We start from the raw sequence: 12,664 nt of genomic DNA, 5'->3' as shown, positions 1-12,664 counted from the left end.
CAAACTAAGTAAAGAAGTTCAACAGAAAGCTGCGAAGTGACAATAATTTAGCTCTTTATATACCAACTCGAACATAAATGGCCATTTTCAGCCATTACAGCTAGAAGAAAGTAACCCATCAGGAAATAAAACCACCAGAAATAATATAAACAAAGGAACGGTGGCAGCTGGACAAAAGCAATTAGAACCGAACGAATACAGGGAAAAGCACAAAAATACATACAAAAAAGGACAACCGCTGACGGATCAAAAATACCCCACGAAAAAGTTGACGGAAAACGAAGAACAAACACAAGCATTTTGTGATGCTGGGTGGGCTTCAGGCAGTAATGTTCAAAAACTGTTCAAAACTCCTTGGAAAAAACTCAAAGCAAATGAAGCAACGCTGTTCAAAACCTGTTACTCTGTTGGTCGATGTAATAGTCATGGCATGACGTTATTGCTCCTATGAGTGGGTGTGACTGTGGCGAAAGCCGCCTCCTAAACTGAATAAAACGTGCCCGCCTTCGAAATCCAATTAGGCTGCGGTGCACGATTACTAATAACAGCGCACGCAAGGGAACTTTCCTTCACATGTTTGCCGTGGGAGGATGGCTGTGCCTGGACTGATGGAGTTGAGTAAGACGCAACGAAGGAATTTATATGAAATCTACCGTTTCTTTTAAAGAGAAATACGCAATAAAACATTTGTATGCCAATAACCCTGTTTCGACGATCGATCTGTGTAAACAACCTTTCCTGGGAAAAACTGAAAAAAGTAATACTGCTTTAGTGTGTTGTCTTTGAATAAATAATCAAAATTTAGACACGACAAATACTGCCAAAAATGAACATAAACATATTCTTTGTCATGCTTAAATATTAAATCAAAAAAGAAAGCTTATGGCGGTTTCTTTGAAATTGCAAAATCTCCGTTTAGAGCGCGTTATTTATTACGCCTATAAACATTTATACATTTACAAGTTGATGTGAAATAAAAAAAAACAAGGATAACGAGTGACATCTTTTTTTAAATATCATTAAAAAAATTCAAACTCATGCGGTTTTAAACATTCGAATGAGTTTAAAATATCAACGAGACGGGAGATCTCGGGCATCATTATAAGAGAAATAATTTTAGGCTTCTTACAGAAAGAATTAATTTGTGTCAACTTTACTCCACAAACAAAATTTTTTTGGGAAAAGTCAGCGTTTCTAGGCTTCAAAACATAAAAAAAAAAAAAATAAAATAGATTTGCAGTTTTCACAGCCTGTCAAAATTGACATCTTAAAATTGCCAGAGAATTTGAGGAAATCACCACCATTCAGATCACTGTTGGGAGTAAGAAGGTCAAGTAAGCTCTTTTCTCTCTTTTGACTCCTCTTGATTTCGATTGTTTTTTGCTTTTAGACCGAGTCAAACCAGCGTTTGTTTTATTATCAGCTCGAGGATAAAGAAAAGAGTGTTCAATGAAAGTTCTAACGGTAAGACAAGCGAGACATTACTAAAAGTTTAGAGTTAACAGTTATTGCCATGACTAGTAGGTCATCTTTGAAGGTTTTGTCATCGTATTAAAACATGATCCGTTTGATCAAAATTGGACTGCGGCCGGACGAGATATCCCAAGCTGTGCAGATACAGGAAGATACAAAAATAATTTATGTATCGCTTTTTAACAAGGCGACGAGGCTCTCTGCCGCACTAGTTTCTAGCTGCGAAATACAAATATTTCAGTGTTAACCCATGATAATTAGTTAGATTTGATACCTTGTCAGAAGTCGCTTACCAACTTATGAAAAATCATGACTTTTATCTTTCAAGCGTGATAAATCAGTTCAAATAACGATGTGGTTAAGCGCAGAAGCTTTGCTGACGAGCTCAGGCCAAATCTCTCACCATCAGAAATCTGGGGTTAAAATCCTCTCAGAAACTCAGACGGAGTTTTTCTGTCGCAAGCCCCTTAAAGATGTGCCACAACTTTCTCGAGGAATGATTATCATTTGGAAAGATATAGTACACTTACCCGTTTTAAATTGCATATTTTTCTACTTACTTTTAAACCGAATGTAGCAGAATAATTGGTTGAGGAGCTCAGCCGTGTTCAACTAAATACCCAAGGATTGTTAGAGAGGACGTTTAGTTGAAGGTTTCACAACACACATTTTACAGAAAGGATCTATAATAGGGCTCGCCTTAAAAAATGAAATTCAAATTGATTGAGTATTCCGTAAGAAAAGGGTCCACGTTACTGCAAATGTTCTATAACTGTAGTACTCTGTCGTTATTTTGTTGTCAGTATTTGAACTCGTAATAGTTTTATTATTTTCTCCTCACCTGACAGAATTTTCAGATGGCAACAGAAACTACACGACTTGTTCTCATTCTGTTCATTTCAATTACTCACCCCACCCCTATCACAACGATACTCGTCAGAACTGCTGAGATTCGCTCATCCTTTATCAGCTCTACCGAGGGTCACGTGCTCATGGGATTCGTCATTCATAAACAGCGGACTCGTGACGTTTTATCATGCGCACAACTGTGCTTGGCGCTTCCAAAATGCCTGTCGTTCAATTTTCAAAATACAAAAAATGGAGTGTGCGAGTTAAACAGAGAAACGTCTAACTGTGATATGATCATAGACAAAAATGAATTATCTCCAAAGAAAGGATATTCATTTCATCAGCTGGTGAATATCAGCGTGAGTATTATTTCTCTCATTTATGGCAAAAGTGCCGAAGTTGTTCAATAAATTATGTTTTTCGTGAGGTAGTACTTTGATTCTTACCACCTTATATACCCTCCCTTTCAACCCCTGAAAAATATGATGCTTTTGTTAATGCACAATCAGCGGTGTTATCCAGAGGTCAATTCAATAGAACTTTTCGATTGTTATTTACAAGTGCATCTATTGTTTTAGAGATTGAAAACAATAGCCACAGCTGTAAATTACACTTGTAAAAGTTTTATTGAATTAAGCCCGGTCTCAGTTTCCTGCGACAGGCCCTCTCGGTCAGTGGGTGGGAGCGAAAAACCAAAATGCGTTTAAAAGCAGTCCCCAGACGGACACAGAATGTCTTACTCCACCGTAATCGCCAAATGACTTTTCGACTTAACACTTTTAGATGCGCAATACCATCAAATATTATGAGAAGGCTAATCTTTCATTCAATGCAGGATTCATTTGCCGATCTTACAAGTGGAAAACCAAGAGGTGAGACAAATTCTATAGTATGATACTGTGAACCTCTCCATGCAATTTAAATTAGTGGCGTCTTTAATATGTTTTCCTTGTTCCAGTGCACAGATACGTCTTTTCGACCTTGGAAGGCGTGGAAGAAACTGGACCGACTAGTACATCCGGGTATGCGGGGACATCACTTGACGGCAAAGTCACTTTAAGCAATGGCATCCAAATTTGGAGTGTTCCCGAGACAGGAAGGTACGTCATCGAAGCATCTGGTGCATCAGGTGCCAATGGTATAAATTCAAACCAGTCCGAGTGGAGGATTGGCGGCTTGGGAGCCAAGATGAGAGGAACTTTTACACTTGCAGAAGGAACCAAACTTAAGATACTTGTAGGCCAAGAGGGTCACCATGGTGCAGACTTCGGTGATGCACCAGGGGGTGGGGGTGGCGGCACTTTTGTGACCCTCTTAGATGATACTCCGCTAATTATTGCTGGTGGGGGAGGGGGTGGAGGGACACCGGAAAAGCAATTTGAAGACGTTGATCCCGGTCAGGCGACGGAGAACGGCACCAGATGTGGTGGGACGGGAGGGAATGGTGGGAAGGCTTGCAACGCCAACACGGGGAATGTAGACTCCAATATCTTATCAGGAGGGGGAGCAGGGCTCAAAGGCAACGGGGGTGGGGGAGGCGGGAACGGGGCAACGGTAACCAGTTCGTTGAGTTTCATTAACGGCGGAGTTGGGGGCATATGTCCAGTATCCAAGGGAGGATTCGGTGGTGGAAGCTTTGGCTTTGTGGCTGGTGGGGGAGGGGGTGGGTATTCCGGTGGGGGTGTTGTGGGAACTACATCAGGAGGTGTGGCAGGGGGAGGGGGCTCGTTTAATAACGGTACAAATCAACACAACAAGGCAGGTGTTAACAAAGGCGACGGCAAGGTGATTATCACATTAAAGAACTGACGCTGTCCAACGCTGGATTTGTAAAGTAGCTTTTGCACATTTAAAGTTAATTGTTGGAAAGACTTGACTCCTGACTCTGCCGCATAAGTCACACAGTGGTATGAAGACTTTTTATCAACTATCTGACTGGAGCAATGAAACATCTGTACCTATCCGATTGTGAATGCCTAGGCCATATCCATATACAGACTTTAATGTTGTTAACCCTATTTTATCTAAGCGTCAAGGCTTTCCTCTCACACGCAAACGATCTTGGAAATATTTGTTTTTTTAAATCAGAATGTACCTGTATATCTGAAAACGCATTACGATAACTATATCAGTGTTTTGGTATAGATAGAAAAATTTGCACTCGCTTACGAACACAAACGTTCAAGTAAACATTAACACTGTCTTGGTTGTGAAACACTCGCCAAACTAAGTTGAAATGTGCTGTATTTTTTTTTCCTCTATAAAGATTAAAGCACTTGCCTACCCTGGGGGACCTGGGGCGGATCCAGGATTAGTTCGGGTGGTCCGGCCGAACCCACTAAAATGAAATGAAAAACATCCCAACACGTGAGGTTTCTAAAGAGTTCGGCGGACATGGTAGATGCTTAAAATGGCTCGAAACAGAAATTGTTTTCAGTCATAGGCATAAAACAACCCACAATTATCCCTGAAAACGCCAAGAGATCACCTTTCCGAGGATCCACATTTCACAATTATCCGGGGTAGGTATGTCCCTGGCCGCCTTAAATAATGCGCTTCCAGTAGCCGTTTATCCAACCCCCCGTTCAGTAAATCCCAGAACATCTCTATCTAATAGACTTACAGTGTCTTTCCACCGTGTTATTGATTGAATGAGTGTTTGTATAAAATGCTGTCAGGTGTGTGCCAGTATGGCAATGATCTTTTAAAATAAAAAAATAAAAAAAAAAAAACAGCAACAATTGCAGTAACGATAATAACAATTATGATAATGGTAGTTATGATGATTGAATGGCAGACATCAACATATCCCCTTTCCCGATAAATCACCAAGCTCAGAGTTATCATCCCCATTCTAGAAGTAATGGTGAGGGATGCCATAGTCGACAAATATGTTGCTTCAATTTGTTATCGAATAGAATTGTGGCGTGGATCGCACTTAGTCTCGTCCAGCTTCACAGCAGGTTAAAAATAGGAGAGCGAGCCATTTCAGTGTTGACTTTTGAGGTGGAAATGAAAATAAAAATTTAATTAAACGACTTTAAAATAAAATTGCCTCGTAAACACTTTCTTCTAGATTCGAAAAATGGGTGGTTCTCCACAAATGCATCTTCTAATTCAAATACCGATGCCCTTCTGAATGTGGTAAAATCCCGGTACTTCTCGTACAGTTCTTAAGCGACGAAAAGAAATACGCACCATTATCAGCAGGCACTGTTTCAGTCAATCACCAGCAGGTGGTTAATCAACCAAAATTAAAATGGTAAACATCCACCATAACGTTAACATCGTCTCTTGGAACATAGTCTCCTCTATTAACTATGCTTAGAGATAGGAAATGCAATTGGATAGATGGCTTTCTACCTTGTTTGATTACACTATAAATATGGGGTTCGGGTCAAAGAAAAATTTCCGCGGAGCACTGACAGTTATTCAAAAAATAGGAACAAACGAGAACATGGTAAGTAAGAGAATAAACAAACAGTTGAAGTAAGAGAAGAAAGAAATAATAAAATATCAAGAACCATAGAAGTTCTTTGAAATAGTTCAGGCTATATCAATTCAACTGTTATAAGTTGTGGATCTAACTTCGAACCGCAGACTTTCAAGATGTACCCACCACAGCCGGTTGGGAAAAAATATTATTTAAGATCAGGAACGTACGACACTTTGGACTGGTTATCCCTTATTCTGACACCTAACGGTTATATTGGCATCTGTCATTATCAAACATCCAATGGTTTCTCTCTCAACTGTCGTCTTGAAGTCTTATTCAGTCAAGACGAAACGTTTTGGACTTCAGTTTTTTTTATCCCCAAATTTTATATGTTCTACATAGATTAAGAAATGTAAGAAATCGTTTTGCCATTCATGATAGAGGCGCAAAATGGTTTTAATTAATTTGAAACTACTTTTAGGCGACGCCTGTCAGCAGACAGATCAATGAGTCTGTCAAAATCTTTTCTGAAAGCTTCCTCAAAGACAAATAGAGTTGTCGTGCTCAATATTTTTCAACCAACCTCGAGAATAAGACAATTACAAGAGTAGGATTACCAAGGCAAACATCAGGTAATTTTCGCTTTTTTAGAGTGTTATCATTTTTAAGTACATCCAATTATTATCGTAAAAGTCGGACTCAAAGGTGTGTGGAAACGAAGTCAAAATATCTATCAGTTGCTGTTCGGCTAAAGACTTCCGCTATTCGTGGCAGAGGCAAGCAGTCTTCAGCCAGCGCGAAACAGAAACAGAGGCCAATTGGAGGGTCCTCCCAAAACAGTTTTCCATCACTCATTTGAATACTTACTAAGAGCATACATAGGAAAATGTGGGCTCTCAGTTCCTGAAATACTTACTAAGAGCATACATAGGAAAATGTGGGCTCTCAGTTCCTGAAATACTTACTAAGAGCATTCATAGGAAAATGTGGGCTCTCAGTTCCTGGAATGCATTCGTCGATAATAGCCACTTGTGGCAGCGCGGTGGCCTTATGGTTAGCGCGCTCAACTCGGGATCGAGTGATCCGGGTTCGAGCCCCGGCCGGGACATTGTGTTGTGTTCTTATGCAAGACACTTTACTCTCACAGTGCCTCTCTTCACCCAGGTGTATAAATGGGTACCGGCAATTTAATGCTGGGGGTAACCCTGCGAAGGACTGGCATCCCATCCAGGGGGGAGTAGAAATACTCCTAGTCGCTTCATGCTAAAGAAACCGGAGTTAAGCACCGGCCTAATGGGCCACTAGGCTCGTAAACAGACTTTACCTATTATTATTATTATTATTATTATTATTATTATTATTGAGAGTTGTAATGTTTTGAAGTGCACAACTTAAAAGCCTTGACCACTTTACAACTCATTGTAGATTTCATTCGTTAGGAACTGCACCTTAACAAACATCGAGCAGCCTTCGAACCTCCTATGAAGAGAGGGCCTTTGGGATTTTCGGTTTTGCGGTTTTGACTGTTTCTTGGATCGTTTTTTCGGTTTTTGGGCCAAAAAGGTTCGGATTTTTCGGTTTTGATGTTCAGAGCGATTTACGGATTTTACGTTGCGTTCGGTTTCCGGTTTCACGAAAATTCTGATGTGGTTTTCGGTTTTTCCTTTTTGACCCCTTTAAGGTCAAAATGTAGCGGTTTTGTCAGGTTTGCATGCGGTTTTCGGTTTTGCTGCCTTTTTTCATCGGTTTTTCGGTTTTGGATGTTTTTTTTCTCCGGTTTTGCGGTTTCCCAGAGGCCCCAATGCCCCCCTCTATGAAAACACTTCCTTTCCTTAACTCAGGCATCCTTAAGTCCGGTAGTAGTGAGCCTCAAAGGCTAGAAGGAATTAGGCTGTTAAAACGAAAGAAAAAATCCGAGCCCCAGATGGATAGATTTTTTCTATTTTTTCTATTTTTCTATTACACTAAAAATTGTTTCATCTTTAAAACGAAAGAAAGGCAGTTAATTATTTTTGAACAATTCCACTCTTCTCGTCTGCGCTTTTGGTCCCTATTGATGTGGCACCAGGTTCGTGAACGTTCGCTTTACAGAAAATTTTACATTTCTAACTGAAAAGTCGATGGCACAAAATTCTTCACAATAAACATCTGCTCAGCTTTCAAATGTTCCGCTTTACTCAAAGACAAAGACGGTTTTGTAAAAAAGGCTTCGGTGTAAATGATTTGAGCAAGACTCGATTATTTACAATCACATTTCAAAATGAGCTTTGAAAGTTTTTCCTTAGAACCAACGTTTAAAAATCATTCAGACAGATGGGGATGGATTATACGCGCGAGGTGACAATTTGAATTCAAAAGTTGCAGCATTTGTGATATACAATGTTAAAATTTAAGTATAAAATACATTGGCAATCGATCCTCCATGGTTCACGGTAGTAACAATGTAGAACAATTTTGCTTTTCACAGGTTGGAACATGAACGTCTTGATAATTCTACTGACAGTGACCACTGCAGTGTACAGCCTGAGTTTGTCACCAGCTCTGCAGGGCCGCTCATCTTTCATTCAAACTGTGGAAGATTATTACCTAACCGGCCATGTCATAGATCGTCAGGAGGCGACCAGTGTTTTATCCTGCGTTCATCTCTGCCTGAAAAACCGTCCACTATGCCGCTCAGTGAATTACGGGGAAAAGGAAGGAAATGTGATATGTGAACTGAAAGATAAAGGAATAGGCAGTGCTGAAGACGATACTGCGTTCCTTCTACCTCTGCCTGGTTATATCTTTGCTCAGTTGTTTAATCTTACGGTTAGTAAAACTACGTTTAAGTCAGCCTATGTCTAGGTAATGGTCTGCTGAACCCAACTAATTAGGAAACTAGGGTATTAAGACTACATAATAATTTGGATATATCAACAAAGTTGAAATGGCAAATTGGCCACCCTAACGATTACAAAAGCTGACGTTCCGAGCGTTAGCCCTTCGTTGGAACGAATAGATTGAACTCGTAATAGTTTTTTTATTTTCACCTCACATCACAGAATTTTCAGATGGCAACAGAAACTACACGACTTGTTCTCATTCTGTTCATTTCAATTACTCACCTCGCCCCTATCACAACGATACTCGTCACAACTGCTGAGGTTCGCTCATCCTTTACCGAGGGTCACGTGCTCATGGGATTCGTCATTCATAAACAGCGGACTCATGACGTTTTATCATGCGCACAACTGTGCTTGACGCTTCCAAAATGCCTGTCGTTCAATTTTCAAAATACAAAAATTGGAGTGTGCGAGTTAAACAGAGAAACGTCTAAGTGCGATATGATCATAGACAAAAAAGAATTATCTCCAAAGAAAGGATATTCATTTCATCAGCTGGTGTGTATCAGCGTGAGTATTATTTCTCTCATTTATGGCAAGAGTGCCGAGGTTGTTAAATAAATTATGGTTTTCGTGAGGTAGTCCTTTGATTCCTACTACCTTATGTCCCTTCCCTTTCGACCCCTGAAAAAAATGATGCTTTTGTTAATGCACAATCAGCGGTGTTACCCAGAGGTCAATTCAATAGAACTTTTCAATTGTTATTTACAAGTGCATCTATTGTTTTAGAGATTGAAAACAATAGCCACAGCTGCAAATTACACTTGTAAAAGTTTTATTAAATTAAGGCCAGGTATCAGTTTCCTACGACAGACCCATTCGGTCAGTGGGTGGGAGCGAAAAACCAAAATGCGTTTAAAAGCAGTCCCCAGACGGACACAGAATGTCTTACTCCACCGTAATCACCAAATGACTTGTCGACTTAACACTTTTAGATACGCAATACCATTAAAATTGAGAAGGCTAATCTTTCATTCAATGCAGGATTCATTTGCCGATCCTACAAGTGGAAAACCAAGAGGTGACACAAATTCTATAGTATGATATTGTGAACCTCTCCATGCAATTTAAATTAATGGTGTCTTTAATATGTATTCCTTGTTCCAGTGCACAGATACGCCTTTTCGACCTTGGAAGGCATGGGAGAAACTGGACCGACTAGTACATCTGGGTATGCGGGGACATCACTTGACGGCAAAGTCACTTTAAGCAATGGCATCCAAATTTGGAGTGTTCCCGAGACAGGAAGGTACGTCATCGAAGCATCTGGTGCATCAGGTGCCGATGGTACAAATTCAAACCAGTCCGAGTGGAGGATTGGCGGCTTGGGAGCCAAGATGAGAGGAACTTTTACACTTGCAGAAGGAACCAAACTTAAGATACTTGTAGGCCAAGAGGGTCACCATGGTGCAGACTACGGTGATGCACCAGGGGGTGGGGGTGGTGGCGCTTTTGTGACCCTCTTAGATGACACTCCACTAATTATTGCTGGTGGGGGAGGGGGTGGAGGGATACCAGGAAAGCAATTTGAAGACGGTGATCCCGGTCAGGCGACGGAGAACGGCACCAGATGTGGTGGGACGGGAGGAAATGGTGGGAAGCCTTGCAACGCCAACACGGGGAATGTAGACTCCAATATCTTATCAGGAGGGGGAGCAGGGCTCAAAGGCAACGGGGGAGGCGGAGGTGGGCCAAGGGTAACCAGTTCGTTGAGTTTCATTAACGGCGGAGTTGGGGGCATATGTCCAGTATCCAAGGGAGGATTCGGTGGTGGAAGCTTCGGCTTTGTGGCTGGTGGGGGAGGGGGTGGGTATTCCGGTGGGGGTGTTGTGGGAACTAGCTCAGGTGGTGTGGCAGGGGGAGGGGGCTCGTTTAATAACGGTACAAATCAACACAACAAGGCAGGTGTTAACAAAGGGGATGGAAAGGTGATTATCACGTGCACATTAAAGAACTGACGCTGTCCAACGCTGGATTTGTAAAGTAGCTTTTGCACATTTAAAGTTAATTTGTTGGAAAGAGTTAACTCCTGACTCTGCCGCATAAGTCACACAGTGGTATGAAGACTTTTCATCAACTATCTAACTGGAGTAATAAAACATCTGTACCTATCCGATTGTGAATCCCTGGGCCATATCCATATACATACTTTGATGTTGTTAACCCTATTTTATCTAAGTGTCAAGGCTTTCCTCTCACACGCAAGCGATCTTGGAAATATTTGTTTTTTTTTAAATCAGAAGGTACCTGTATATCTGAAAACGCGTTAAGATAACTTTATCAGTATTTGGGTATGGACAGAAAAATTTGCAGTCGTTTACAAACACAAACTTTTTCGTCTTGGTAGTGAAACACTCGCCAAACTAACTTGAAATGTGCTCTATTTTTTTTTCCTCCCTAAAGATTAAAGCAGTTGCCTACCCTGGGGGACCTGGGGCGGATCCAGGATTAGTTCAGGTGGTCCGGCCGAACCCACTCAGTAAAATGAAATGAAAAACATCCCAACACGTGAGGTTTCTAAAGAGTTCGGCGCGCATGGTACATGCTTAAAATAGCTACAAACAGAAATTGTTTTCAAAGGCATAAAACAACCCACAATTATCCCTGAAAACGCCAAGAGATCACCTTTCCGAGGATCCACATTTCACAATTTTCCGGGGTAGGTATGTCCCCGGCCGCCTTAAATAATGCGCTTCCAGTAGCCGTTTATCCGAGCTCCCGTTCAGTAAATCCCAGAACATCTGTATCTAACAGACTTACAGTGTCTTTCCACCATGCTATTGATTGAATGAGTGTGTACAAAATGCTGTCAGTTGTGTGTCATTATCACAATGATCTCTTAAAATGAAAGCAACAACAGCAACAATTGCAAATAACGATAATAACAATTATGATAAAGGTAGTCATGAGGATTGAATGGCAGACACCAACATATCCCCTTTCCCGATAGATCACCAAGCTCAGAGTTATCATCCCCATTCTAGAAGCAATGGTGAGGGATGCCATAGTCGACAACTGAGTTGCTTCAGCTGTTGTTGTTTCTTTTTTTTAATTTGTTATCGAATAGAATTGTGGCGTGGATAGGAGAGCAGGCCATTTCAGTGTTGACTTTTGAGGCGGAAATGAAAATACAAATTTAATTAAACGACTTAAAAATAAAATTGCCTCGTAAACACTTTCTTCTATATTCGAAAAATGGGTGGTTCCCCAAAAATGCATCTTCAAATTAAAATACCGATACCCTTCTGAATTTGGTAAAATCCCGGCACTTCTCGTACAGTTCTCAAGCGAAGAAAAGAAATATGCGCCGTTATCAGCAGGCACTGTTTCAGTCAATCACTAGCAGGTGGTTAATCAACCAACATAAAAGGGAAAACATCCGCCATGACGTTAACAACGTCCCTTAGAGATAGGAAATGCAACTCGATAGATGGCTTTCTACTTTGTTTGATTACACTATAAATATGGGGTTCGTGTCAAAGAAAAATTTCCGCGGAGCACTGACAGTTATTCAAAAAATAGGAACAAACGAGAACATGGTAAGTAAGAGAATAAACAAACAGTTGAAGTAAGAGAAGAAAGAAATAATAAAATATCAAGAACCATAGAGGTTCTTTGAAATAGTTCAGGCTATATCAATTCAACTGTTATAAGTTGTGGATCTAACTTCGAACCGCAGACTTTCAAGATGTACCAACCACAGCCGGTTGGGAAAAAATATTATTTAAGATCAGTAACGTACGACACTTTGGACTGGTTATCCCTTATTCTGACACCTAACGGTTATATTGGCATCTGTCATTATCAAACATCCAATGGTTTCTCTCTCAACTGTCGTCTTGAAGTTTTATTCAGTCAAGACGAAACGTTTTGGACTTCAGTTTTTTTTTATCCCCAAATTTTATATGTTCTACATAGATTAAGAAATGTAAAAAATCGCTTTGCCATTCATGATAGAGGCGCAAAATGGTTTTAATTAATTTGAAACTACTTTTAGGCGACGCCTGTCAGCAGACGGATCAAT

At 40.6% G+C, this 12,664-nt stretch overlaps 2 protein-coding genes across 3 annotated transcripts; both read left to right on the top strand.

Moving 5' to 3' along the window:
• The first annotated feature begins 1,132 nt into the window (after window positions 1-1,132).
• On the top strand, window positions 1,133-5,054 carry LOC148717301 (uncharacterized). The gene is made up of 4 exons (XM_088743856.1): window positions 1,133-1,464; window positions 2,322-2,681; window positions 3,158-3,194; window positions 3,281-5,054. The coding sequence occupies exons 1-4, from the start codon at window positions 1,450-1,452 to the stop codon at window positions 4,129-4,131; spliced, it is 1,263 nt and encodes a 420-aa protein (XP_088599982.1). The 5' UTR covers window positions 1,133-1,449; the 3' UTR covers window positions 4,132-5,054.
• A 3,031-nt stretch (window positions 5,055-8,085) lies between these two features.
• On the top strand, window positions 8,086-11,801 carry LOC148717300 (uncharacterized). Of its 2 annotated transcripts, none has more exons than XM_088743857.1 (3): window positions 8,086-8,566; window positions 9,625-9,661; window positions 9,748-11,801. In XM_088743857.1, exons 1-3 carry the CDS (start codon window positions 8,234-8,236, stop codon window positions 10,596-10,598), a joined length of 1,221 nt encoding a protein of 406 aa, XP_088599983.1. In that variant the 5' UTR covers window positions 8,086-8,233; the 3' UTR covers window positions 10,599-11,801. The 2 variants fall into 2 exon arrangements, with proteins under 2 accessions (XP_088599983.1, XP_088599984.1); XM_088743858.1 differs by lacking the exon at window positions 8,086-8,566 and adding an exon at window positions 8,794-9,150.
• The last annotated feature ends 863 nt before the right edge of the window (window positions 11,802-12,664 follow it).

This window comes from Stylophora pistillata, chromosome 13 (genome assembly GCF_964205215.1).
Source record: "Stylophora pistillata chromosome 13, jaStyPist1.2, whole genome shotgun sequence".
Classification (NCBI taxonomy): Eukaryota; Metazoa; Cnidaria; class Anthozoa; order Scleractinia; family Pocilloporidae; genus Stylophora; species Stylophora pistillata.
Note: the sequence above shows the minus strand (reverse complement) of the source record. Positions and strands in the feature narration are given on the sequence as shown.